At 55.2% G+C, this 27,543-nt stretch overlaps 8 protein-coding genes across 8 annotated transcripts; 4 read left to right on the forward strand and 4 right to left on the reverse strand.

Moving 5' to 3' along the window:
• Window positions 1–385: 385 nt before the first annotated feature.
• Window positions 386–2,295, reverse strand: BZA05DRAFT_477514 (uncharacterized protein; the record flags this gene model as incomplete). Its single annotated transcript, XM_051488311.1, has 3 exons — window positions 386–1,383; window positions 1,442–1,845; window positions 2,143–2,295. 3 exons carry the CDS (start codon window positions 2,293–2,295, stop codon window positions 393–395), a joined length of 1,548 nt encoding a protein of 515 aa, XP_051335139.1. The 3' UTR covers window positions 386–392.
• Window positions 2,296–2,613: 318 nt separating this feature from the next.
• BZA05DRAFT_194131 (uncharacterized protein) lies at window positions 2,614–3,068 on the reverse strand. Its single transcript, XM_051479438.1, has one exon. The coding sequence runs from the start codon at window positions 2,968–2,970 to the stop codon at window positions 2,704–2,706; it is 267 nt and encodes an 88-aa protein (XP_051335140.1). The 5' UTR covers window positions 2,971–3,068; the 3' UTR covers window positions 2,614–2,703.
• Window positions 3,069–4,110: 1,042 nt separating this feature from the next.
• Window positions 4,111–4,329, forward strand: BZA05DRAFT_319554 (uncharacterized protein; the record flags this gene model as incomplete). Its single annotated transcript, XM_051480423.1, has 1 exon — window positions 4,111–4,329. A coding segment is annotated over one exon (219 nt), but the record flags the coding sequence as incomplete, so codon positions are not given.
• A 1,797-nt stretch (window positions 4,330–6,126) lies between these two features.
• On the reverse strand, window positions 6,127–6,738 carry BZA05DRAFT_412180 (uncharacterized protein). The gene has a single exon (XM_051485070.1). The coding sequence runs from the start codon at window positions 6,501–6,503 to the stop codon at window positions 6,207–6,209; it is 297 nt and encodes a 98-aa protein (XP_051335142.1). The 5' UTR covers window positions 6,504–6,738; the 3' UTR covers window positions 6,127–6,206.
• A 5,826-nt stretch (window positions 6,739–12,564) lies between these two features.
• BZA05DRAFT_449149 (uncharacterized protein) lies at window positions 12,565–13,494 on the forward strand (the record flags this gene model as incomplete). Its single annotated transcript, XM_051487327.1, has 2 exons — window positions 12,565–13,115; window positions 13,380–13,494. The coding sequence occupies 2 exons, from the start codon at window positions 12,565–12,567 to the stop codon at window positions 13,492–13,494; spliced, it is 666 nt and encodes a 221-aa protein (XP_051335143.1).
• A 1,499-nt stretch (window positions 13,495–14,993) lies between these two features.
• BZA05DRAFT_344359 (DUF1479 domain protein) lies at window positions 14,994–16,484 on the reverse strand (the record flags this gene model as incomplete). Its single annotated transcript, XM_051481121.1, has 2 exons — window positions 14,994–16,148; window positions 16,197–16,484. The coding sequence occupies 2 exons, from the start codon at window positions 16,482–16,484 to the stop codon at window positions 14,994–14,996; spliced, it is 1,443 nt and encodes a 480-aa protein (XP_051335144.1).
• Window positions 16,485–17,511: 1,027 nt separating this feature from the next.
• Window positions 17,512–20,010, forward strand: BZA05DRAFT_477518 (uncharacterized protein; the record flags this gene model as incomplete). Its single annotated transcript, XM_051488312.1, has 3 exons — window positions 17,512–17,960; window positions 18,147–18,217; window positions 18,297–20,010. The coding sequence occupies exons 1-3, from the start codon at window positions 17,871–17,873 to the stop codon at window positions 20,008–20,010; spliced, it is 1,875 nt and encodes a 624-aa protein (XP_051335145.1). The 5' UTR covers window positions 17,512–17,870.
• Window positions 20,011–20,257: 247 nt separating this feature from the next.
• BZA05DRAFT_379935 (ER lumen protein retaining receptor-domain-containing protein) lies at window positions 20,258–21,646 on the forward strand. The gene is made up of 2 exons (XM_051481896.1): window positions 20,258–20,505; window positions 20,572–21,646. Exons 1-2 carry the CDS (start codon window positions 20,409–20,411, stop codon window positions 21,375–21,377), a joined length of 903 nt encoding a protein of 300 aa, XP_051335146.1. The 5' UTR covers window positions 20,258–20,408; the 3' UTR covers window positions 21,378–21,646.
• Window positions 21,647–27,543: the final 5,897 nt, after the last annotated feature.

The raw sequence follows: 27,543 nt of genomic DNA on the forward strand, positions 1-27,543 counted from the left end.
ATGTGCAAGAAGTGCAAGCATCTGTGACGTGCTTCGTATCGCACCATTACTATTTGCTGGCCACCATACCGCACCATACAGTATCTCGTTGAAAACTCATGGATACCTAGGCCCAAACTAAGTCGCCACATATGAGCGAAACGCGATCGCCGCTCGAGACTGCAATGAAACTGTGGCTAATGTATTTTGTTTGTTTGATCAGTATTTGCTTGCAACCTAAGTAGATCATACCAATATGTGTACACACTCCGTTTCCCCGCCACTGTCCGACCCGACTTTCATCGAGTGGCCCGATGTGGCTTTGCCTGCCACCGCCTCGGCCTGTCCCCGCAACGAAAGTAGAGCGCACCAAGGAAACAACACTAGGAAAAGACATCTTCCGCTCCCTCTCCCTACTCCCCTCCGCTTGCTACCTCTTCAAAAAGGGATGCCATGAAAAAAGGTGTGGTGAGCAACAGCGGGCTTGAGCCCAGTTCCTCAACTTCGGCACACTCCTCCTCCTCTCGCCTCACTGTAGATATGAGCGATTGCTCATTTTCTCCATCGTCTCTCTGTACGATGTGGTTGCTCGTACCAACGAGTGAGCTCCGTACAGATGTGGCGCCGGGTCTTTTCGCTGTAAAATCTAACGGTGTCTTCAGGTAGTCGTATCTGCACCAAAGCTGATCGCGTGATTCGACGAGGAATCGCGCCCAGTCGTGGAGGTCCTTCGTGTAAAGGCCGTGGTGTCGAATGTCTCGCTCAAACCTGTCGAGGATCGTGTAATCGTCTGGACATGGTGACGAGAGGCATCCTTGGGGCGAATGCAGCGACCGCCGTATGCAGGCTGATCGGGATTCTTTCCAGTGGAAGTCGGTCTGGAGAATGAACTCCACCACATCCAGCTGCTTCCTGTGAACCGCACGATGTAGTGGATTGTCGTGTTGGTAGGCGACAGGCACGTCGGATTCTTCGGCCTCCCGTGCACAGGAGTAATAATAAGCCAGCCTTTCCACGGCCGCTACTCTACGGGGGTTTGTCGGAGCAAGCATTGGAATCAGTCGTTCCGAGGTGGCTTCCGCGGCACAGATACTACCGGTAATGCCGTAAAGCTCCGCGAGCTTCCACAATATCGTCTCCAACATCCACAAACTGTCGTGGCACTCACCGATCGCAGATGGTCGGAGCTTCCGAAAGGCCTCGATATTAGAGAGGAGTTGTTGGTAAATCGATCTGGCTTCCATGTGTAGCTTATTTCTCGAGCATTTTTCAGCTAACGCTATTGCGTAGGAGATTTGCGACAGTTGGTCCTCATTAGGCATAGAATGAGCCCAGATGTGCGACTCCGATCCAGCATTGATCACTTTGGTGGCACTAGCTACGGCGAAGTGTAGTTCTCCGATACTAAATATACCACTCGTCAACTTTCAACTCAATCAGGAGAACAGTATCGAGTCCGTACCATACAAGTGCCGCAACACAATCTCTCAGATGATGGGGGTCTCCATGACTGTTTTCGACTACCGAAAAGAAGTCCGAGACCGCCGTACCATAATTGTTGAAATCGGGGCGACCGGGTGCCGGCGTGGTGGACTGTCTACCGCCGACAGCAATACCATTTCCGACGCTCACTGCCTCGACTGCCGGCGGTAGGATCGTCGAGGCGATCATGCTCGCACGCTCCTCAGATACCGTGATCCAATGTAATTCCTGGCCGTTTCGATGCTTGGTGTTCTCTCCGCCGGCTCGGTTGAGCTTGCGTTTCTTTCTACCGTCCTCGAGCCTGGGTCCCGAGCAAGGAAGACTGCGGATACGACAGTGCTTGCACTCACCGCCAAGCCCCATGTTTCCGTCGGCGAAACGGCACTGCGTCGAAGAGTCAGTATAATGTACTTGGCAGACGGGTTTTGGACTCGGTGTGAAGACACATACTCTGCGGTGACCGCGAGCACACTGCGTACATCTCTTCGTTGTGTTAAGCGTCCATCCATCGGGTGGCTGGTTCGAACACTCGATATTCAAACCGGTGCAACGGTCACACTTCCGTGAGTTCGTGTTGAACTTGCACTGATTGCGATGGACGGTCAGCTTTGGTGGTAGTATGGGGGTGGAGGGGGGGATGGGTGGCCACGGTGGAGCTAGAAGATGCGTATACTTGCCTACCTTCTTGTGATCGTTCTCACACTTCCAACATCTGGGCCGTTTGCCAGGAATAATGGACTGGCCTGGGTCGGCTCTTCCGGTGATGCACATGGGCCAAGCCTCAGCGTATACGTCGGAGGCCGCAAAATATCCGAGTGGAATCGAGTTTGACATGGCAGGTGTCGGGCTGGAGGATAAAAAAATAAGGAGGATGGAATACTGGCTGTTGAGAAGCAATGTGGTTGATGTGTACGAAATCAGATAATTGAAAAGTCAAGGTGGGAAGGAGAAGATATGGGCTTACATCATGACGCGAGAGGCTATTTTTTGTTATGATTCTTTCTACAAGCACCTTGCACGATTGGCGTCAAAGAGGCTCGCGATTCGCGACGACGGAGAGAGATAAGAAAAGTTTTTACCCCTGATTTTCGTGTCTGTAACGTAACCACGAACCATTCCTACTACTATCACCATATCCAAATAATTTCAACCCCGGTATGACTTCCCTCACATACCATGCGTCGTATTGAAAGAAGCAGCTCTTTCAGTTAGATAAATCCGTTGATTTACCTGTGGATCAGTTCAACGGAGTTTGGCCGTTGGTGTGCAGTGTCTACGAGTTTCAAAATAGGAGTGTACAGCGGAACGGAGCAGTATCCAACCATGAGTCGATGATAATCCGATAAACACAGAATCAGCAGCGTCCGTGATAATGATCAGTGTCCGGTTACTGTCGAATTGACGGGTCAACTCATCGCACTGCATCCTACCGTTATTCTCGAAGGCGAAACCAAAAATTACCACAGTTACCATTTTGAAACCAGTTGCACGGCGAAAAAGCCAGCCCATCGCCACAGAAGTCGAGAAGAACTACCTATTCCGCTTCTCATATTATATTTTCGCTTGAAAACCGAAACGAAAATTTTAACCTGATGTCTAGCAACTGTTGGTATACCTACTCTTATATTTTATGGGCTGAAACAGCTGTGTATGAGGAAAACTAAATGGGAGGCCATCGCCAGCAGCGAGTCTCGAACTTGGATGAAGGAGTTTAGGGAACTGTTGCACTGTTGGTAAATTAATTTACGACCGAAGGAAATTTTCGAAAGGCAAAGGCCATGGGAGTTGTAAATAATTTCTTTTAGAATAATTTTACTATGAGACGAGTAATTGCGGCAAACATCTGAACATTATAATTTGTAGGGTTATTTAAAGGTCATTAGTCGGTATGCTAGTCGTGCTAGACGGACGATAGTATTAGGCGGACGAGGGTGTGTACATATGCCGGGGCGACGACTCTTCAACAGGTGACAGTCACACCATCCCTGTAAGTTTAGCGTTGGGCGGCTGATTCGTAGCGACTGCGCCGACCGCTAGAAAATATTTCACGGAACAACTATATACCTCGCGTGAGGAGTCCCCCAGTTATGTAGCCGGGTTGTGATACGTATCCGGCCCGGCTAACAGGTCTACCTTACTAGGGCAGCCCCCTTCCGTATGATACGACGAAAATTCCGTATCGCCCTACTTCACCGAATTAGTTGGTAGGGTTCATAGATGGTGAAGGTTGCTCCTGCTTTTCATTGCTATAACTAAAAATGATTCTATGCTTACCGGAGTTTTAATTCTGTCTTGGCCCTCCTTCTCTTCACCTTCCCCTGTAATGTCACCACCCCCTTTGGGGAAAGGTGGAGCAAAGGGGAAGGGGAAGACACGGAATAAATTTAATTGATTCCGTCCGTTTAGCGGGTGTCCGAGTCATTATCGGGATTTTTGTTTTATATATCTATATGTATAAAATAACAAAATGACCACACAAAACTTCTCGTTGGCCCTCCATTCTGGACCAAGAAAACGAAGAAACATAGAAATAGTACAACACACACGTGATATTAAGTTTTTCCCTTTTTTCTCTCCATCCCCCAGGGGGGAGACAGAAAACATAATTGAGTATCTAGGGTGTGGGAATCTACACAGAAGAGAGGGTAGATTACTTCCACTATCCATGTAAGTAATCTATCAGCTATACTTGATATTATGATAGCCTTTTTTGATCGTTATCCTCTACAAGGTTCTAAAAAGGTAAACTATCAAGATTTTTGCCGTGTAGTTTTTATGTTGAGGGATAGAGCTCACTTGACAAAAGAGGGGTGTGAAGCCATAGCCCAAATTAAATCAGGTATGAACAAACAAAGAGTTTACGAAGTGCCTGAAGATTCGGACACATTAAACGAGAACCACCAATCTCGAACCAAGGCACTCTCATGCTGGAGTCCGGACTGAGGCCCCCAGAAGCCCAGCTCAACAACAGCCATGCGCAGATGAGTGCAACGTCGGCGAGAGGAAACGGATGCACTTAGTGTAGCTTCCAGTTAGGGCAGCATGGGGAGGGAGTGAACTTGGGAGGTTGTCCGAGAGGCCTCCTCTCTCTCTCTCTCTCATCATCACCATTTTGGGAGGCGAAGGCACAGTCACGATGAACGACGAACTCGCGGCCAAAGCCCATGCGATAGGCTGGTTGAAAACCCGTACGGTCCAGATTTCTTGATGGACAAGGGAGGATCTCGGCACGGAAACATATCAAGGTCCACACGGGGCACGTGCACAGCCTACGATGCGCAGTGCGCAACCATTGCCTGAGCAGTGGGCACTGGAAGCGGCCTTCAGGAGGATTGGTGAGGACGTTGAAGCACCCTGCCCCCGGCCAGAAGTAGGCCATGCAGGGCACGGAAAAACCCTTCAACACCCTCCTCCACTTGAGGGAGCCCGAGATCATTTTTGAGATTGGATGAAACAGTGGTGCCGCGGTAGGGCTTGTGGATCATGGTGATCACCACTTTTTTTTTAAAAAAAAACAATTAACAACCACAGGGCAAATGAGTACATACATCGCCTCCTATCGGTTTGCAATCAATCCACCTTCGATCGAAAATGTTTCGTGGCACTGTTGTAATGTTTACTGTTACATAGATGGGGCGTTTGCGGTGCGCCGGTGGCCGCTACATACTCTGCATTCAACGCCCGCATCCTGTGTGTGAGGACGTGATTATCCTACCGACATCAGCACTCCGAACGAAAACATTATAGTACACATCACTCCTTTTCGACGCCACCGAAGCATCGTCGTCGTTTTTGTTCATCGGCACACTTTTGTGCTGAGTCCCCCACCACATCATACCTCGCCCTCCTTGCACAGTGCAAGACAGTGTTATCCATCGTCCGGTCCAGACGGCCAAAATACCGGACGTCCCTAGCCTAGGACAGACGGTTGCAAAAATCCCCCGTCAGGTCCGAGCTTGGGACAGACGGATCGGTCCCAGTCCGACCGACGGTGGAGGACAACCGTCCAAGTCACGTGAATAACTACATTTCTGAGCACCGATTCCAACATCACCGCGTCGGTTTATCCCTTACCGCTCCACAAGCTGTGAAAAGTAGCAGTATTCTAACTAGGATGCCTAAGGTGCGGCGCCCGGCCCTTACCACCGCGCTGCAGGCACCATATCTCACTCGGCCAACCAAGGTCCACGCCCGAAATCGGGGTTTCAGCCAAGGCTTAGCGGACGGCCGTCGTCGGCCGTCCTGCGCCGAATATCTCGTTCGCCCCCTGAAAAAACCTTAGCTATCACGTCCTAGGCTCGTACGGATGGGAGGCACGCCGTCCGTCCTCGTCCGAGGCTCAGGACTGACGGACCGGACGATGGAGAACACTGGTGCGAGGCATCCAATGGTCCTGTGATGTAGTGGTAAGGCACTCCAGGCATGCGTTGAGGACATGGCCATGATATCGCGGTTCAACTCGTTGCGAGTTCCTGGGTTCAAGCGAGGATGGACTCTATACGCAGTCGACGTTTCAGCCGGTGGCGACAAGTTATCCAGGCATTTCATCCGACCCTTCTCGATCCGCTTTGGATAACCATTTCGGGCCAATTCGCCAGTCGGTCGTTGTCCTTGTCGGGATCATTCCCTGCGAATGGCACTTCCCCGACCCAAGATTGGAGAACCGTTTCTTTCCTTGTTACTCTATTACTGTAGATATCCAGCCCCCACATCAACTAAACGTACAATCCTCTTCTCTCCACGGATCACCACTGTATGCGTACACCGATCATGATCATAACCCAACCAAAGCAAAAGCAAAAGCAAAACCCCCAACGCCCAACCGCAGACAAAACTCGAGAATATGCAGATGCAGCAGAAAACAAAAAAGCAGAGACAACCACCACCAACGCAAGGAAAAAAACTCCAAGAAGATACCATCTACGCCCCCCAACTCCTCCCGTACCCGTAACGATACCCGTACTGCTCACTCGGCCCGGGCAGCCGCCGCTGCTGCCGCACCTCATACGGATACCTTTCCTCCTGCTCCCTGAGATCGACATTCCAGTACCTGTTCACCTCCCCGCTACCACTACCACTGGTACTCTCACACTCACTAACACTCTCAGCATGATGCCGCTCATCATCCGTCCACTCCGAGCTGCCACTACCACTGCCGCTCCAGTCCTCCTCAAACTCGGTCACGGCACTGTTCCGTACCGCGTTTCCTGCACCCGCACCGGCACCGGCACCTGCACCTGCACTTCCACCTCCACCTCCCCCGCCGTAGCCGTAGCTCCGCCCGCTAGGACTGGGCGACGGCGCCGTCACCCGCACCGCCGGAATGGGGATCGTGGCAGCGTTGATGTCGTCCGGCGAGTAGTAGATCGACACGCGCCGCTGGATCTGGCTCGGTGGCGGCCAGGTGCCGGCTGCATTGAGCGGCGATGCGATCATGGGCGGCGGCGGCGGCGAGGGCGGCGCGGGGGACGGGGTCTTGGAAGCTTGTGTGGAGGAATTCTGGCGGCGGGCGAGGAAGGCGCCGAGCAGGAGGAGGATCGTGAATGCGATGAGAGAGCCAACAGCGATTCCGGCTATTGCGCCGGTGGATAGGGAGGATGCGGCGGCGGCAAATGAGGATGAGGCTGCGGTGGTTGAGGTCGTTGATGATGTGGACTGGGTGGATCCGAAGGTGCTGGTGGTGGTGGTGGAGGTTGAGGTGGTCGAGGCAGATGTGGTCGAGGCGGAAGCGGTTGTGGAAGCTCTTACGGAGCTGCGGGAGGAGACTTTTGAGGTGCTGCTGGCGGCGACCGAGCCCGTCCTCGTCCTCGTACTCAAAGTCGAGACCCTCGTCCTCGTACTAAGATTTGGTACATTCGGCCGTGTCGAACTCTCTGCCGCAGTGCTCGACGAACGGACCACCGCCGCCGTCGTGGTCACCATCACCGGCGGCGGCACGGCATTCGTCGCATCGGGCGTAAACGCACCAAACCGTGCCCGATAGTATTCCTCGAACTCAGGGTCCTCGCTCGCATCGCCGGCACAAACGATATCCTTATACCGCCCCAACAATTCCCTCTGGCGACCAACAACGGCCGGATCGCACGTAGCCAAGCATGCCGCCAGTCGACTGGTGTATTCCGAAGCGTCGGCGGTGGTGCTACTGCACCAGCAGGATGACTGCTGAAGTGGACTGCGACCCTCGGTGCAGAACAGGCGGAGCGATGTCTGGCAGGTGTCGCCGCAGATGTCGAATCCGGGACCGTAGCCGACTTCTGCGGCGGCGAGGACGAGGTGTAGCAGGATGAGGAGAACGGCAATGTGAATTCTGTGGCTGTGGCTGTGGCCGCCGCCGCCACCACCACCACCGGGCGATGGGAGCATCTTCATGATGTGTAGAGTTTCGTATCGAAGATGTAGGAGCGTGTACGTGTGGGGTAGAGTGATCGCGGTCGTCCATTAGGTTGTGATTAGGGGCAGATGGGGACGGATTGCTGGAAGGTAAGGGGGGATGGCGATGCAAAAGGACATTCCAGTTGTTGTTTTCACAGCATTCCCACTTTCCTCGGGCGCCCGCAACTAGAACAGTGCAATCAAGGAGAGAAATTCCACTACTCTCCTAACAGGGGCGGGCGAGTCGGCGGACAGGGCTGGTGGGGTGTATGGATAGGCGCGCGCGCGGAGAAGGACCGTATCGCCCAGATTAAACGAGGGTTGATGTTGATAAAGACCGTCAAACAGGTACCGAGATGATAAAGGAAACAAGGCAAGAAGAAGAACAAGAAGAAGAAGATAGCGAGAGAAAGAACGAAGGAAAGAAGCCCAGCGGATGGGCTGAGGAAGCAGCTGCGGCGGTGCTTGCGCGCACCCAATCGCCCATATATGATATATCGCCACACGAGTGGACCGCCGCCGCCGTCAGTGTCGTGATACATGGTGGGCAGTGTGGGGTTAGGAAAAGCACCTATTGTGAGCTGCGTCTACACCCTGCGCGTCCGTGGCCAATCAGCGGCGCCTACCCCTGACGATTTTTCGGGGATTTGGTGGGAAGGATCTACGACAACGTGCGTGGGCGCCTACTGGTCCATGCCGAGCGAGTACTTGACTCCTACATGAGGTAGTAGGTACTGGTACCTGCAGTACTCGCTTCGGTCAGCAGGAATTCAAGACTCCGACCCGGGGCCGCTGCCGCCGGAAAGCAAGTCGATACCGGTTTTCGATCGCGAACTGTACATACGAGTGGGAAAGAGAGACTTCCTCCGACCGCCACCGCACCAGCACAAGAACTCCACAGACTCTGAAGAGCAGAGCGTGTCGTCTCGTGCCATTATGCCATAGTACATAGCTGGCTAGGTAGCTGCTATTATCCTCAGCTTCCGTAAATAGAATCCATCTCCTAGAAGAATCATTCGATGCGCGTCGTTGGGTGGCAGACGGTCCACAGACGGCGTCCGCCACTCTGTTCGCAACCTGGTGTGGCTGTCATCACTGAACACTGCATAATCGGCAGCCACCACAGCAGTTCCATTGGCGAAGAGCTGCCATGCGGCCAGGCCATGTCTATCATCCGCGATAAAAATAGATGCAGAAGAACGACGCGTCGAGTCAAGTCGTCAACGCCGTTTGGTGCGGAATCCGGAACCATATCGCAGGAGTGAGAGAGCCGAGAGGTGTGACCACTGACAGCCTACAGAACATGTGCACTTTCGTTGTGGTGGCGTCGGACGCGGAGCCGAGATCGCGCCTGTGTGGCGTCGTCATGTGGCGGATACGCCACACCGGAGGTGTCTCGGCAAGGCTAATTGCACAGCCACGAACACTTCACCTCGCTATCACTCCTATCGCGATCGCTTCGGTGACAGCGGGATCGCCAGATGATTCGTGGCGCAAAAGCTGTGGCTGAGTTCCGCAGATCAACTGACAACACCACGGCCAGGCGGGGGGGAATCAACCCCGGCCGGCCGGATCTGCAGCACTGCTGGTCAATGGTCATTGATGCTTATGTACGCAACGCGCTGAGCGCGACTGCTTTCCTAATCAAACTGAAAAGTTCGCCCAAGACCCAAGTGTGTAATCGATACGGTACCGCTCATCCAGCATTCCGCACTTGTGAACTCCACATTCCGCAAGCCCGAGGCCGCTACGGTAGCTCCACCTGAATGAGACCGCCCAGTGCCCACCATTCCCGCAGCAGAATGCCAGAATGAGGCGCCTCACGTATGTATTTCCGGCCAACTCGCCCGGAAACCCTTCCCTTCTTTCTGAATAGTGTGATAGTAGCTCGCTCCAGTAAGAGCCGTACCGCCGACTTTCCCCACACCGAAACAGCCTCCATCAAGCCAGCTTTACACTCAATAAAAGGTGATCTCATCGATGCCATGCGCTTCGGTGCTCTTTAAGCAGCGGAATTACAGTACAAACATACCTGTACCCGTTTTCAATTCCTCCGTCGGACATAAGGAGAATCAGGCACTCACAAGTTTCCACCGACGTTGCGCTCGCTAGAGTGCTCTAGAGGAGACCGATCAACGCTCCGTACTACGCAGGCCATATGTCTCGTTTTTGTTTTTCTGTTTAATCATCTTGCGGTGGGCCATGTGACCGAAGCGAGCGCAACAAGGGGGTCTTCAGATCGAGTGACGGCGCATGCTAACTGCATTCCGGCCACCCGCCTCAACTCGCGTGCCGTATTATGAAATTTAATAGATCTAGTCTATCGACTACTGTTAGTACAGTCATCCCATCGCATCGCTGCAATAATTTGATCTGTCATTGAAAACCGCGATCCCGCCCTTCGCCCTTCGCCCGGTTAGCATAGAGTAGAGTAGAGTTGGCCAGGTCCGCCCTGCCACCAGCGTGCCTAACCGCCGACTGATCGCCAACACAACACTCCACGATCCCCCAAGCTCGCTCGCGTTCGCGGGCGCCTCGCGAAATTAAGGATCTCCCACCCCACCCACCCCACCCCACCCCTCCCCTCGCTTTGTGCTCCATGTAGCATGGCCGTTGATCCAACTGACTAGCAGCTGCCAACTGAGACATCGGTCGATAAGCGACTTTGACAGCTGCTGAGTGGTGCACAACTGCGCAAGTGCTGTTCTTTAGTTTCTGGGTAACTATTGCACATCCTTTCGGCTTTGCACATGCCGGACGGACGGGGGGGAACGGGCCTGGCGTGGTATGGCCTGGGCGACGAGGATGTGATGGTGATGGTGATTTCGATGTTAGAGGTATCATACACACATACATGGAGAAGGTAGGCAAATACAAGCAGTTCTACCGTTATATGCTTAATACGACACTTATTATCCCGTCCAGGCTGTCCTGCCCGCCTTCGCTTATTCGAACAAACGTCGAGGGCGACTGAAACATGCACACCAGCTGGAGCTGATGCTGCTTGGTGATGTATGCAGGTGGGGGGATCAGTGGTACCGGTGACTTGAAATCTCTGCGATCCAGGACCTGTGAAAGCGCGCAGGACTTGGAAATTGGAGTCAGAGTCAGAGTCGGTGGGCGATGCGACCGTGACGGTGTGACGGACTGAGACCTGACTTGGGCTGACTTGACTTGATGATCTGGGTCTCGTGTGAATGTGAATGTGAATGTGGATGTGGATGTGGATACGTCGCTGCTAACTACGCCGTGCGACCGATCGATGAGGACTCGGGGAAAATGGTGGTTCCCGGGGGAGCGGGGGAGTGATCTTCTCTGCTCCACACCTCCACCCCCGGGGGCCGGCGCCCAGGTGAGGCTGCCTCAGTGGTTCTCCATAGCGGTAGGTATGTACGGTCAATACGACGAAACAAACACACAAATGACCGCCGGTGATAGAGATCGATATATATGATATTCCGTTCGTCCGCGCTGAAGTTCCCGAGCCCGAGAGTTAGATGGTGAGTGATCATTCATGCCGCGCATTGAAGGGCCTACCTATCATACCGAACCCGAGCACCGAAAGCTCCCCGCCTGCGCCCATCCCGCTTCGCAAGAACATCATCCACTGACGTCTAAGTTCGAATCAACCCGCAACCAAGACCGAGACCTCACAGCCAAAACCGGCCAATCCTCGCGCTCAGTCACCCCTCAGCCCCTATAGGTACACGAACCCCAACCAATCCCCGCCCCAACCGATAATCGGTACCCCAGCAACGGGTGCACACTCGCGGTCTCGTGACTGCTAACTGCGCGTCGGTAGGTAGGTAGGTACTGTTGAATTAAATGATACAGTAACCACTTCGCGAACACTGAACAGCGCGACCTCTCTATATAGATAGATACAAGGCGGCAGACTCTCGGTCGGCGGCGATGTCTTCGGCGGCGCCGCCTTAGTCCGCCGGCCGGTGCTCCGTCAGCCGTCCTCCGTCCTCCGGCCTATGGGTCCGTGCCCGTGTCCGTGGCCGGTGGATCCTCATCTCCGAATGCCATATTGATAGGTATTTACCGGATCCACAAACCTCGTGAGCAGTAGTGATGAGCAGTGATGAGCAGCGGGTTGATATGGATGACTTGTCACGTGTGGTTGTGGCCATCCGGCGTGGATGTTGGGATTAGTTGTTGTGTAAGATGGCAATGTAGTGTGGTTGCGTGTCAGTACATAAGGTGGTGGGTGGATCAGTGCTGGGAGGTGTCGGTTGAGAGGCATGGGTGGTGAGTACGCGAGGTGGGAAGGAAGGAATGGAGGAGTGAAGGGTGAATGGCAATCGAACGTAACCACATACCCTGAGCGTTTGAGGGACTTCTGAATAACTGCAAGTCGGAATAGGTAGTACTGCAGCTCATTCGTCGCTCGCTCGCACAAGAGCATGCACAAGATTGTGCTGCGCTCCACCACTCAGCGTCACTCGGCACCGAGTCGAGTCGGATAGGCTTGGAAAACACAGACTGCTCCGATCGCTTCTGTGAATGAATCGTCAACAGCAATCAAAACCGCTATTGAAGCCGCAGCTCACGATCCACGCACCTGTGGAGATTTCCTTCCAAGCTTGTATCACGTGACCCGCCATGACGCGACGCTGCATCCGCTCCTCTAGGCACTTATCCCTCGCACTCGCACTCGCACCCACCACTCACCTCCCACCCACCTCCCACCTCCGAACCCACCTCCCACCTCCGAACCCACTCTCGATGACCACTTCCACCACCGCGCGCCCTCTCCCCATCCCCCTCCCACCCACCCTAATCCCCGCCCTCCTCGCCTCGGACAGCAGCATCTACCCCTCCCCGCTCACGCTTTCCACTTTAACCAGCTGGATCACCACTGCGCCCAGCAGCACACTATACTACCCCTCGAGTGGCATCGCGGTCTCGCTGCCACTGCAGCTACCATACTGGCTCCTGCTGACCTCGGGAGAACTGAAGGAATGGGAGCTCACACCCTCCATGTTCGCCGCGCCTGGTGCTGCGGCGGCGGAGGTCGGCGTGCACGTGTGGCATGTGGAGCGGTGGGATGGCTGGCGGAGGGAGTGGGGAGTGTTTGGGGATGTGGTGCGGCAGGACTTGGGGCTGGCGGCGGGAGGAAGGTGGAGCGCGCTTGTGGTTACGCATGAGGGCAGAAGGATGTTTGAACGCCGCTGGGGAGGACGGGAGGGGGCGTATAGCGGACAAGTTGTTGTGGGGGGTGTGCTCAGGGAGAGGGAGGAGTGGGAGCGGAAGGGTGGGGTGGGCACGGTCGAGGGGTGGGGAGTTATGATTGTTGGTGGAGGGGGAGGGGGCGTGGGGGAGCAAACCGCGATGGAACGCGATGGTTGAGTGCCGTGGGGGAGGGAGCCGCGATGGAATTTGCCTGTTGAGTGTAGTGGAGGAGCAAGCCTCGATGGAACTTGCCTTTTGGTTGCCACGGGGGAGGGGGGCAGGGGGCTAGACTCGACGAAGAGTTCCTCTCCTCGCGCTTTCGGGTATGAACTTTTCCGGCTGGTGTAGCCTTGCTGCACCGCGTGTAGTAGCTGGTTGGAACTATCGTCGTCTTGCATCAAAGACTACGGTGACGCCCCGGAAGTTGCCGCTATTGATATCGACAGTGGAGACGGGTTGTGGAGACGGAAGGCATTCCTCTAGGGATAGGGAAAAGTGTATGATTTGTTTCGTGCTTCTGTTTCTTTTCTCCATTGAGCGCATACCATGATGCCACAGCCCGTTCCAAGCCATGGAGATATAATTATACACCCTCTTCCCTCATTTTTGCTTTTTATGTTTCGAGTCGTGAGTCTGGAGTCTCGGATTGGAATGCACGATGCAACTCCGTCACTGTCATATGACATCGCCAGCTGCAGCGTATGCAGCGTAGGAAGACCCCCACCGCCCTCTTTTTTCATCTTCTTTGCAATTACCACTGCATTCGACCTCCCTAGATCATGGTCAGTTACATAACCAGTCCCTCCCACAGTCCCACTCCTCATGTTCTGTGCCGAGGAAAGCGATGAGGCGTTAAACTGGCTGGAGGAGTTAGTTGGGGGAAGGGACTTCGATGTGGGGATTTGAAAGACTGGAGGCATGTCGCGCGCGTTTTCCTTTTCCTGTTGACGTCTCCTTTCCATCTTTCTTTCTGTCTCTTTCTGTGTGTAGACGGACTGGGCAGAGAGCAATAGGGAACCCCGTCGAGCTCGCGGCCAGTGGCCAGCGTTCGGAAACAGTAGGGTGGAACCGGATGTGTGTACGGCATAGGTACAGCCATGATCTGCTAAGGTCGAATGCTACCTACTAGGATGAAATCAGAAAATAATCTTCATGTTTTGTTTCTCCATTGTTTGCATGCGCCCGATCTACCGTAGATCATGGTAATGGGTATACAGCGTACCCACTCCTGAGTCCTCATGTGCCGGCGCCACCCGATCCACCAACCCCACTACCCCATCTCCGAGTGACCGCTGATGCGGGATCACCCGGAACCGCCCCGCATCTTCCCGCAGAGTAGCAGAGTAGCAGAGTAGAGAAGCACAGTGACATCACCCTGCAGACTGCGTCGATCTTCAAACGTCGATCTTCAGCCTCGTATTCCCCCGCAGCGCATCATTCACTTTCGCGCATTCCTCGCTCGTGAGTCGTTACACCTGATTTCGATTCCTGAGGGCGGAAACGAGTTCCGGCCGGCCGATGGTGCATTTTCAGATGCATACCTTCGTAGATATGTGTGGAATAGATGGAGGCGTCTCCGCAATGTTCATTCCGACAGTTCTCTGCGGTGGGTACTGGGTTTACATGTCACGGAGATTTCTCGAGATCGCGGTACTAGTAGTTGCGTACTTCGGTGCAATCACTCTTTACGGTATCATGTATTTTCTTGTCTAATCACCATCGCATCCGACCTTAGTACTCTACATACCTAGATCAAGGCCGACACGGTACCATGGTTGAAGCGACAGATCTCACGGATCTCACGCACTCGTACATACGCGAGTGAAAGCAGCAGTAGCAGTAGGCACTTGGGTAGACAGATGAAAAATAATTATAACCGACCGACCGAAAACTGCCTACCCCAACCAGCTAGATAGGTTCCAACAAAAAAACGCCCGCTCAAAAAAACCATAAACATACACAGCTACGGAGATGGCGGGAAACTACCATCCCATAATCTCATTCCCCCTCCAGACCGCCTCCCTCGCGCCCTCCGTCATGTCCTCCTGCACCTCCCACCCCTCCCCCCCCATCCCCATCTCCCTAGTCCCAGCCGTCTCCCAATCCACCTTCCCGACAAACTTCCCCTCCCCCACAGCCGGATTCCCGGCGCCCGGAAAATCCGGGGGCACCTCTCCCGCCAGCGCCGCATCCTTCTGCCTCCTGAGGGCCTCCACATTCCCGGGGGTCAGCGGGGTGGCGGGGATATAAAACACGCTGCTATCCGCGCGTCCCGCATGCGTTTTATCAACGGCATGAATCGCATCACAATGCCAGGCGACAAAATCACCGGGCGCCACTTCGGGGATCGAGACCATTCCCTCCTGCAGCCTCAACCCGGGGTGGTTATCGGACGAAAGCTCCTGGCACGCGCCCATCGCGGCGCCCTCGAACCCCGTGCGAGCCGGGTCCACCCGTCCATCCTCGCCAATAAACGGGCGTAGCATCCAGTATGCCGTCGCCTCCTTCAGCGCGGGGAACAAGCGCAGCGTGCCCTCGCCCGGCGCCGTGTTCGACAGCGACAGCCACCCCTGCCACATCCGGAACATGCTGGCGGCGCCCGCGCCATTGTACATATCCATGTTTGCGCGCACGCGGTGCGTGGCGTCGTAGGCGTCGTGCGACTCCCACTGCCCGGACAGGATGCGAGAGTAGTTGGCCCGGTACACGGGGTCCTCCCAGCGCTCGAGTGAGCCGCCGTCCACGTGCGGGCCGAGAGCGAAGCCGGAGTCGCCCGGGAGGCGGATGCGAAGGCGGTCCGCGTAGGTGAGCGGGTGTTGCGTGGAGATGGGAGTGCTGGGCGAGGAGTGCCAGAGGCTCTGGAGGAAGGATTGCGTGCGGAGGATGTTGGGGTGCGAGCGCGCGGCGACTTGTGCGGGCGACCAGTAGAGCTCGTAGACGGCGGGGGAGGCCGCGGGGAAGGCGCGCACGGAGGAGGCGTTGGACCGGATGTATTCCTGCGATGAGGACTTGAGGAAGAGTGCGAGGGACGGTGGAAGGACGTTGCGGATGATGACGCTGCCGCGCGCTTTGATCTCGGCGAGGGTGGCGGCGGGGAGCGGCGAGGAGAGCGCGGAGAAGTCGATCGACGGGATGATCTGCGGTTGTCAGTAGGTGCGGGTGGTTTGGGTCGGTGGGTGGCATACACTCGGCCCTTTGGCACGGATCTCGTCGATTTCTCGGTCGAGGACGGGCAGTAGTCGTCGCCACGAGTCCTGGATTGCGTTCTCCCGTCCGGCAACGAGACTCCGCTTCAGCTCGGCGAAGCGCGGTGGCAGTGGCTGCGCTTTTGCGCCGTTGAGCGATGGAAAGACGGAGCTGATGTCGCCCATCGCCTTGGTGCGGCTGTGGTTAACGGCTGCGATCGTGCCGACATGTCTTCGTGTGCGGACGGCCGCTCTGGCCGAGTTCGAGAGTCGAGTGGTTGAGAGCATCGTGGTACGGGTATGGTATCGACCGGTGATGGGCTTTCGGAACAGATGGGTTGGACGGACTGGACAGTGGACAGATGACGCCCTTATTATAGACTTCGCACTGCTCAGCCGCCCTCGCGACACAGCTCGCCCTCCCATCCGGCAACTACGCACTTCCTCGCTCCGCTGTGGTGGTACGGAACGAAAATGGCTGCTTGGTCCCGCTCGCCACGGGCCAGAACCTGTCCTGCGAGCTGCGAACAATCGTTTCCTGATCGGGTGATCTATGCTCACGGGTGCCACACGCAGGTTTCCCCACCGAATGGGTGTGGTGGGCTGGTTCAAGGTTGGCATAGGGGGAAGGCGTCAGATGAGAGATGACCGGCGTATCCACCTAACCACTTTGCACTCTTACTTCCTCTGCTCGTGCCCTTCGTGTAGAGTAGGCAGACAAGGACAAGGGGCTGCAGAACGAGATGGGCGCCGTCCACCAATATACCCCGCGGCGCGCACAATGTCGTCTCCGAAGTTGGAGTACGTGCAATATACACGGCCAAGCACTTACGTAGACACTTACTCAGGCATCCGTTCTGTCTCGCCGGCTGTGACGTGCGGGACGGCGAGTGAGCACGCGTGAAGTGGCCTCGACCGCCGAGGCGATTATAGGCTAAACCGCTCCGGTGCACAAGCGAGCAGAGATTGAATGCGCCTCTGAATAGCATCGCCACCTTCTCTTCTCGCTGGAGAGCAGCCATTCAACCACGCATGCAGGCGCGGCAGCAGCACTCTACTGGCACGCATACCGGTATCTCAATACCGAAGTACTCTAGGCCGGGCGGACGGGCGGACGGACGAGTCTTTTCCCATATTGCCGTCCACCGTCGTTGCAGCACCCATTCACACTCCATCTCGCACATCCCTCGCCCTCGGTCGTCATACGGACATCGCCTGCACAGTGCGCGCACACACATTCTCTCTCATCCTCTCGAGTCTCGGCTCTCTCGTCTCGATTTCCGTACGTGATCGATTGAGCCGCTGTGGAAGCGTTGCCCGATGCGGCAATGCAAAGCAATCCCCACCACTCCCGCTCCCCTCCTGCTGCCCGCCCCCCCATCCCAGTCCCCGTCCATCCCGACCACAGCAAATCCATCACAATCCCCACCCCTCCCCCACCGCCTTTGCCCCCGACCCAACTGACTTGGTCAAATCTACCAGTCGAACACACCGTCTCAGCCCGCTTCCCGTAGCGCCGGCTACGTGCAGAAGATTTACTTCCCCATCCAGCAACAAAACTTCCCCCGCACTTCACACCACGGACGGAAGAAAAAAAAAAAAAAACTTCCCCCCCCCATCCCAGACAGAAGCGTGTCGGAAGGCGAGGAACACGCATAGTCGCATCCAGAGAAGATGGCTACCGTCGTTTTCGCCGCCAATAACGAATCCTACCGCAAACGCCGTCGCGCTCATCGCGCTTGCGAACAGTGCAAACGACGCCGCGTACGTCTGTCCGTCTTGCCTGCCCCCCTCCTGTCCTTTCCTGCCCCTTCCTGCCCCTCCCCCCCGTCGGGGCTGTCCCGGTCAGCTTCCGTTCCGTCGTCTTGACAGTTCTTCTGTCTCCGTCCGCCTGCTCGTTCTTCCGTCCGATCCGTCTCGGTGCTGTGCTGACTGTCCTCCCCCGGCCAGCGCCGCTGCGAACCCCCCTTCGAGAACCATGACCGCTGCGCCGGCTGCACCCGGGATGGCATCGCATGCAGGTATATAGATACTCCACTCTTGGATGCCGTACCGATCCCCATCGTCGTCGTCGTCGCCGCTAATCATCGCCACCGCCAGTCTCGTGATCCCATCACCCTCGCCGAACCCTAACCCGCTGCTGCCCCTCACCCCGCCGCCGCCGCCGCCAACGCCGCCGGGTGACCATCCCGAGGCCTCGACTCGGCCGCGCTTCGTGGGCGACCTCAACCCCGAGTCCGTTTTCCTGACGTCCGCGGCGGTGCCGCAGCAACGGGATCTCGCGGAATGCGGCGTGTGGGCGGTTCCCTCGCCGACGTCGCCGCAGCCACCGCCGCAGCACCACCAGCACCACCAGCAGCAGCATGTGCACCACCAGCAGCAGCACCACCAGCAGCACCGCCAGCACCAGCATAATCCCCACATACCGCCTCACCTGCCACGAGCGTACCTCACCTACCTCGACTCGATAGGCGCGTTCTCGTTGCCAACGTTACGCGCGCGGGAAGCACTCGTCGGTATCTTCTTCGAGTGTGTGCAGCCTTTGCTGCCACTACTGGATGAACCGGTGTTCCGCGATCAGCACGCGAAGAGCACCGTCAGCATACCGCTTCTGCACGCGGTGCTGATGGTTTCCGCGCGATATCCGAATGCGGCTCGCTACCTTCCCGCCGGGGTGTCGGCACGGAGCTTTGCGCAGAGCACGGCCGACAAGGTGGAGGCGCTGCTGCATGGGGGCGTCGAGCGGGAGAGGCTGACGCTGGTGCGCATCCATGCGCTGCTGGCGTTTCACTCCGAGGGGCCGAGCGGGAACGAAATCGCCAGCCTGCACCTTTCCACCGCCGTGCACCACGCCTACTCCCTAGGACTGCACCTGGACCGGCGCGTCATCAACCGCGAGGAGCTGCGGCTGTGGTGGGTACTGTGGGCGCTCGACGCACTGCAAGCCAGCCTGTGCGGGCGTCCCGTCGGCGTGCGACGGGAAGACGTGTCCGTCCCCACGCCGGAGCAATGGGGCGAGCGAGGGCTCTTCGTTGCGGCAATGACCATCGCCGACGTGCTCACCGACGTCATCAAACTCTACCGACCGGGCAACACGGTCTCGGGCTGGGAAGGCCCATGGATAACGCTCGAATCGCTCCTCCCGCCGGGCGGCGACACGGGCGTAGCAGCCAACACCCTGCGGCTGTTCTACCACGCCGTCACGATCCTCTCCTACCGCTCCTCGTTCGCCTCCTCCTTCGTGTCCACCCACACCTCGGCCTCCTACGCACGGCGCATGTCCTCAGCACACGCCATCCTCGCCCTCTTCAGCGCCCCAAACAACAACCCCTTCCCCCCGCTTCCAGTAGTCCCGTACGCCGTCTCGCTAGCACTAACCTCGTTCTTCTCCGCCCTCCGCGCCGACCCGGACTCCCCCCACACCGCGGAATACAAATCGTCGTTCCTGCGCGCCTGCTCCATCCTCGAGGAGCTGAGCACGTACTGGTTTTTCGCCGGTGCGATGGCCGCCATGGGGCGGCAGGCGATCGAGCGAATGGCGGTGAAGGAAGCTGCGGGCGTGCTGCGCGTGCTCAGTGGCAATGCGGGCGAGGAGCAGACTGTCAATGTCGGCGACGCCGGTGGCGGCGAAGACGGCGTCGAGGCGTGGTTCCTCCAGCTGTTTCCCGATTTGGCACTGCCGACAGGACTCTTTGGCAATGGAGCGGGCGATGCCGTCGGCGCGTTGGGGTGGGAGGAGCCGGTGCAGGGAGCTGGGGCGGGGATGGGCGCGGGTGTGGGGGCGGGTGCGGGGGTGGGGTGGGGGGGTTATTGAGTGCGGATGGGATGGGCTGTGGGTGCGGAGGGGTGTAGGCTGTAGTGGGATGAGTGTATTTTATGGTGATCGAAACCGAGATGGAAATGATGATGAAGCTATGGAATGGTGCCTATCATAATGTGGACAAGTATTGCGAGTACATAATGTGTGATGTGTTGAATGGGAAGGCGGAGGTAGTATAGCGACTTATGCTTTCTATACACATGATCCACGACTCGTTTCCTCTCATGTTACGCCACACCGCCACACTGCGCCACACATGCGGCTCCCACCAAAGCCACGTGTAACACCTCCACCTAAGCTCCGCGTCAGCTCCATCCATTCCCCAGCACAGCTCCACCTTCCACCACCACCACCGCACCCATCACCGACTGGCCACAATCACCAAACCCACCATGCTGTTCAACTTTTTCCGGCTCGCCGCCGACTTCTGCCATCTCGCGTCGAAGGCGATCCTGCTCGTGACGATCCACAAGCACCGCAGCGCCGAGGGTGAGCCCGACTGATCTCGCATACCCCCTCCCGTGCTGCATCATGCTAACATCCACTTTCCACCAGGCGTCTCGCTGCTAACCCAAGCGCTGTACACGCTCGTCTTCTTCACGCGCTACCTCGACCTGCTGTTTACGCCCCCGTTCATGCAGCCGTACAACACGATCTTCAAGATAACCTACATCTTCTCCTCTTTGTACACAGTCTACATCCTCCTGCGCGTCTTCCCACGCTCCCGCGAATCCGAATCGCAGTGGAAACTAGCGATCTACCTCCTGGCCGGCTCCGCGGTCTCCGCACCAATCTTCCAATACTTCTTCTCGCGCGGCGCCGGCAGCTGGTTCCTAATTGAGACGCTCCGGGACTTCAGCCTGATCCTCGAGTCCGTCGCGGTTTTACCGCAACTAACCCTTCTCGCGCACACCTCCGTGCCCACAGTGCTGAATAGCTACTACCTCCTGGCACTGGGCTCCTACCGCGCGCTATACATCCCGAACTGGATTTTACGCGCGCTCGACCCCAAAGACCAGTTCCAGGAGCCCGTAGCGGTGCTCTTCGGGATCGTGCAGACGCTGCTGTACATCGAGTTCGCGTGGATCTACTGGCGCCGGCAGAAGGTGAAGCTGCGCGGCGGCGGGGGCGTGCTCGATGGCGAGGAGTTTGCGCGCGGGCTTGTTCTTGGAAGGTTGATTGGTGGGGGCGTCGGGAAGACGGCGCGCGGAGGGCAGACCGGGGGCGGCTGGAGGGGAGGCGGGATTAGTGTTTCCGCCGATGACTTTGTTGTTGATGAGGAGGAGAGTGATGATGAGGAGTTGCAGCTTGAGAGGGAGGATGACGCGGAGAGGGGCCTGATTGAGGGCGGGAGAGCGTAGTGGGGGGTGGAGGGCGGTGGTGGAGAGGGGATTGGAGGGATGGTGGGATGGGATGAACAAGGGATTTGGATGTTTTTTTGATGAGGAAATGGAGCATGGTTTATGTAACTGCGATAGCAAGCATCGGACGCGAGTGATGACAAGATCCCGCCAGCTCTTAAGCATCCTCACTTGGGGACCAGGGTCCAGTAACGACGGGTGTGCGAGTAATGATCGGGGTAAAGAAAACTGGCAGTAAAGACGTAAGCCGAGCTCGGAATCAAGCGATACATTCGTCGCAGCCGGTACTGTGATCATAGAGTATCACTCGGGTCTCAGTGCTTTGCTCACCCGTTGATGTCTTCAAACAGGAGAAGGAGCAAGCAGCGGCGCAGCGGCACAGTAACGAGCCCTATTAGAGCTGTGTCTTCAGGCGAGGGTTGGTAGGAACCGCCGGGTGAGAAATCGCCAGTCTTGATAGGCCGTTTGCGGCAATGAGTTGATGTTCCCTGGTGGGAGGGAGGGAGATAGAGGGAGGCATGGAAGGAGCAAGTCCGAGAAATACACCTGTATTAGTCACAGCAGCTCTCCACGGAGTTACGGGCAACTATAGTAGTAAATACCGGATCCGGGACCGGAAATACCGAGGCCGCCAGTTGTTGGCATGCGGTCTTGCGGTCGGTCAATATGCCAATTTGGGGATGCGGAATAGGTCCGTCCTGTGCTGACGGTCCACTGATGGGCAGGTGGAGTTAACGTACATTCCATCAGTATTGGCGTATGTACAGCTGCATCCATTAGTATCGAGCAACTGGGCGGGTGGTGAAGTAGATTATCTAGGTGCAGCGTCCGCTGAGTTGAAGCACTCCATGAGTCCATGGCTGGAGTGATGATAACGGTAGGTAGTGGATTGAGTTACTGCCGCGAGGGGGACGGAAGGGTTGTTTAAGCATCATCGCACTCCACCTTCGTACGTAGATCATGGCAGCGAGGCACGCACCACTTCATAATTTCCGAATTCGCATATCCAGCACGGAAAAACCCCCGCGTGGTCTAGTGGTTTAGACTAGGCAATCGGCGAGGGGAGTCAGGTCTAAAGCTCCGGGTTCAACCCAGGTCGACGAACTTTATATTCAGCTCTTGGGGTTTCCAAGCCACTCGCCGGGGGTGGTGGTGGTTTTTGTTTTGGGCTTGAGGGTGGGAGCATACGCTATCACTCGGTATGTGGCAAGTGACCCCACGCGCGGCTGGTTTTTTTTTGCAATGCTTTCGTAAACCTGGGAGGAGGTAGTAAGCTTGAGGCAACTCGCTCACAGCACTGGCTTTATAATATCTCCAGCCTCCGCTTGTCTTATCATACTCAGAACCTAGGATTTGTCGTCACAGGTGAGCTCACCGGCTTTCTATACTTTTGCTTGTGTCGGCCCGAGGCGGATGGGTAGGGGAACTGGTGCGCCGCATGGGACTGGTCTGTACCGGGGCTTTCACCTGGACTGGCCACGGCAGACAGGAAACGGAGGCCGTGGGTTCGCCATAGTCTAGAGAGGCTGCATGCGAAATAAAACAGGAAGATCTCTCTCTATCTCTCTCTCCAACACAGGGGTAAGCAAGCAGCAGCCCAGCAGCGAACTGCTCGGCAGCAGTGTATTCAGACGGAGCCGGTAGGAAATGGCGAATAAGATTCAGGAAATCGTGATGGTCGTGACAGCCGTTTGCGACAATCAGTTGGTTTTCCCAGGAGGGAGGGAGGGAGGGAGGCGGCGCGCAGCGGAAACTAAGCTGTGCGCGGGCGAGAGGTGTTCCCTCCCTTATTTAGTCGGAGTAAAGAGATAGCTAGTCATACCTACTATACTCATGAACTATTGGCCTGCCGTCCAGTGATCGGTGGCTATGAGATGAGGAATACGTCCGGTGCTGTGCTGAAGGTCCACCTTTACACATGTGGGGATAACTTATAAGACTCCATCAGTGTATAGCTACGGTATTGACTATCCCGGGACGGGGTGGCACACACCACTTCATAATTTTCAAAATCAAGTCTCTAGCACGGAAAAACCCCGCGTGGTCTAGTGGTTTAGACTACGCAATCGGCGAGGGGAATTGAGTGCAAAGTGCCGGGTTCAAACCAGATCAACGAACTTTGTATCCAGCTCTTGGGGTTTCCAAGCCACCCGCCGGGGGTGGTGACGGTTTTTGTTTTTGGCAAGACGGGTGCAACATTGGTTCTCACTCGGCAACTGACACACCTTGCGCTGCCGGTTTTTTTCATGTTCAAAGAAACGACTCATAGTCAGACCGAAGTACTCATTTCCAAAAGTGTTGTCCTAGATGTGATGCAATTTGGTGCGTACAGTTCAGTTGCAACATGTAGATGAATAAGGTGGACTTTGTCCGGTAGGAAGGGCTGCTATAGTTGCTTCTCGGACGTTTGCCTTCTACCATCTTCACGCGTGAGCTGGTTACATACGCTGCCGGCCCGAGTCATGTATCCGGGAGTAGGTAGTACACGTGAGCCAGCTCGCCCACAGCGCTGGCTTCATGATATATCTGCAGCCTCCGCTAGTCGTACTCGGAACCTGGAATTTGTCGGAATAGGTGAGATCGCCGGCTTTCTATACAGGATCGGGGCTGGAGAGATTGTAGGTGTGTCTTCCATTGAATAGATACCGCCGGATCGCTAGATAAAACCACTTCTTCCGTGCTCATATCATCCCTCCCACATCATCCTTCTCTAGACTTCCAAACACCTCACGAACACAATAAAAACCTCCAGAACACATCACACACAATCAAAACCTTCAGCGCCCATCACCGCGGGTCTTTCGAACTCTTTCTAGACTCGGTACCCTTTTTCAACCAACTACCCTCAAAACACAAACGCAATGGGTGGCAGAACGTCACAGAGTCGCGTTTACTTGTGGAGATGCGACAATTGCTCGCACAGTAACAGCATGAACTCCCGGACGTGCGAGCAATGCGACAAGCGCTGTTCGCGCAGAGCCTGGGTCTCACACTGTGAGGCCGAGTTGAAATATTAGACTTACTAGTAGGGCGCGCTAGGGATAGCGTCTTCCCTGGATGGGCGGTCTGCGCAGGTTTGGGTAACTTTCTCTGTTAGGTTTGCGGGTATTTCTGTTGCGTTCGATGGTTTTTTTTAATGTCTTTCGTGTTGAAATTCCTTGCTGTTGTTAGATGTTGCACGCTTGAGTGCTGGGAGTCTGACTTTCTTGTTTCTTGGTGTGTACATAGGTCGCTTCCTCATATCCGTCTTCTGACGTGCCGATTGTGCATGTTTCCAGTATCAATCTTTCCTGATTTTCCAAACGTTTTGAATTCCATGTTTCTACAATAGTGACAGTTATGGTTCCGGATTTCTGCAGATATCGAATTGGGTGGTAGGCTGCTAAGCAGCAACGGACAGTGGTGGTCGAGCTTTCTCTCGACCCGTGGAGCTGGCAGGAAAAGTCGGGGCGTTGGTGGTCGCCACAGTCTATTCAACGAACTGATGCCATATCATATACGGCTGCGAGTTTCTATAATGATACATGTATGCATCTCGTGTGAGTTTTTGTCGATACATACCGGCGGCCAACCATAAGCAGGCCGGCTGCTAACCCCTCGAGGGTCCTTTACTATCCACCTTGCATTTTAAACGCCTTTCTCCCGGAGTTGAGGAAACTCGGTGGTCAATTCAAGATGGCTTCAAGGCCGTTTGGCAACCCACTTCCCATTACCGCAGGAAGAAATTTTGCTGTATTTGCGCTTTTCTTGAAATCTACGAAGCCATGTAACCCAGTTTTTTAAAATGTGGGTTTGATTAAAGTCTTCACCATACACACCAACAAGCTGCCGAAGGTAGAGTCCGCAGTTTTTTGCTACCGTAGGTCTGAAATGTAATTAACACCGCCTACTTTTGCCAAAAGAAATCTCAAAAATCGCTTTTTATTACCCGCTTTGTAATTAATTCGATTTTTTCATCAATTTTATACCCCATTGACTCAATGAGTCCCCTGCTATACGGTAAAATTGACTTCAGGTGGGACTAGCAGAAAATGTCGGGCAAGAAGTCGCCACAGTCTTGACAGGCCGTTTTGACCGTTAGTTGATGTTCCCATGAGGCAGGGAGGAAGGGAGGAAGGGAGGGAGGAAGGGATAAAGGAGTGGAGCAAGATCAAGACTTCGCACCTCCAATCCCATCGTCCGAAGTAGGTAGCCAAAGCAGCTCTCAAGTCTCCACTGACAACCAGTAAATACCGGATCCAGGACCGGGTACATGAAGGCCATGCATCGTGTTATGGTGCGGGCGTCGCGCAGTGAGCGGAGATCAAGCTAGGGCCTTGTGAGTGAGGGTGGGGGGTGTTCTCTCACTCCCTCACTCGCTCGTTTAGCTGAGGCCCGGGAATGAAGAGATACCTTATAACCATGGTTAAGCACTACCTCTTTAATACGCTCTACTTGTATCGCCGGGACAGGCCAGGACGTAGGGTAGGGGAGGCCACACCTGGTCGCCGGCTGCAGGTTGAGTTACGCGGGGCACCTATCACTTTATCATTTTCGAATTCATGTATCCAGCATGAAAAAAACCCCGCGTGGTTTAATGGTCAACAAGCTGGGCCATGCAATCGACAAGGGGATTTGAGCGCAAAGATCACCGTCCAAACTCAGGTAAAACTTTTTTGTATTCAGCTATTGGGGTTACCAAGCCACCCGCTGGGGGTGGTGATGGTTTTTGTTGGCCGCAGGGACACAGCTGCCAGCATGGGATATCACTCGATGCGTGACTCGGCTTCCGCTCCAGTCTCCCCTAGTCGTATTCGCAACCTGGAATTTGTCAGAACAGCTGCGCTCGACAGCTTTCTATTGATCATACCGGCTGATGGGCTTTCAGGTGTGTATTCCATTCAATAGATACCGGCGGATTGCTTGTTAAAACTCCTTCTTCCATGCTCACATCCTCCCTCCCTCATCATCCTTGTCTAACCTTCGAAAACACCCCACGAACAGAATCAAAACTTTCAGAACACATCACACACAATCAAACCCTTTAGCACACATCACCGGTCTTTCGTTCAACTCTTTCCAGACCTCAGTTTACATCACCCCGGCTCCGTACCATCTTCCAAGTTCGAGCTAAATACCCTCGAGGCACAAACACAATGAGTGGCAGAACTTCAAAGCCTTGCGTTTACTTGTGGAGATGCGACAATTGCTCGCACAGCAACAGTATGAACTCCTGGACGTGCGAGCAATGCGGCACGCACTGTTCGCGGAGAGCCTGGGCCGCACACTGTGAGGCCGAGTTCAAATACTATCAGACTTACAAGTAGGGCGTGCTAGGGATAGCGTCTTCCCTGGATGGGCGATCTTCGCGGGCTTGGGTAATTTTCTTTGTTAGGTTTGCTGGTATTTCTGTCTTTCTGTTAGGTTCGATGATTTTTCTGTCGTTCGTGTTGAAATGCTTTGCTGTTGTTTGATGTTGCACGCTTGAGTATTGGGAGTCTCGTTTTCGTGTTTCCTAGTTTGTACATAGATCGCTTCCTCATATTCGTCCTCTGACGTGCCGATTGTACGTGTTTCCAATACATATAAATCTTTCTTTCCGTTTCCAAAAATTGTGAATTCCATAGTTTTTTACCATTATGACAGCTGAAATATCGGGCAAGAAGTCGCCACAGTCTTGACAGGCCATTTTGACTGTTAGTTGATTTTCCCATGAGGCAGGGAGAGAGAGGGGAAGACCAAGATATCGCACCTGAACTGGTTGAAGCAGCTCTTCACGGACAAGTATAATAGTAAATACCAGATCTGCGAGGATCGAGGCCGCTGCAGCGTGGTGTGCGGCGTTGTACTGCCAGATTTGTGCTGCCTGCGTCGCGCAACGAGAGGAGCCAAAGCTGTGGCCGTGGGGGTCCAATGGACGGCACTTAGTCGCTGTTCTCGTCCGTCACGGAGCATGCACCAATTCATAATTTCCGAATGCATATATCCAGCACGAAAAAACCCCCGTGTGGTCTAGTGGTCAACAACCTAGGCCACTCAATCAACGAGGGGAGCTGAGTGCGAAGGTCACCGTTCAAAACTAGGAAAAAGGCCGTTTTATTCAGCGCTTGGGGTTTCCAAGCCACCCACCGGGGATGGTGATGGTTTTTGGTTTTTGGTTTTGGTTTTTGGTTTGGTAGCACGGGTG

Source organism: Tricharina praecox (genome assembly GCF_024521635.1).
Source record: "Tricharina praecox strain CBS 144465 chromosome Unknown BZA05scaffold_39, whole genome shotgun sequence".
Lineage (NCBI taxonomy): Eukaryota > Fungi > Ascomycota > Pezizomycetes > Pezizales > Pyronemataceae > Tricharina > Tricharina praecox.

Excerpts from the sequence above, each read along its gene's own strand:
- BZA05DRAFT_379935 (XM_051481896.1), top strand. The coding sequence starts at position 20,409 with ATGCTGTTCAACTTTTTCCGGCTCGCCGCCGACTTCTGCCATCTCGCG. Across the intron at positions 20,506-20,571 it reads CAAGCACCGCAGCGCCGAGG|GCGTCTCGCTGCTAACCCAA; the intron begins GTGAGCCCGACT and ends ACTTTCCACCAG.
- BZA05DRAFT_194131 (XM_051479438.1), bottom strand. The coding sequence starts at position 2,970 with ATGGGCTGGCTTTTTCGCCGTGCAACTGGTTTCAAAATGGTAACTGTG.
- BZA05DRAFT_412180 (XM_051485070.1), bottom strand. The coding sequence starts at position 6,503 with ATGTCGATCTCAGGGAGCAGGAGGAAAGGTATCCGTATGAGGTGCGGC.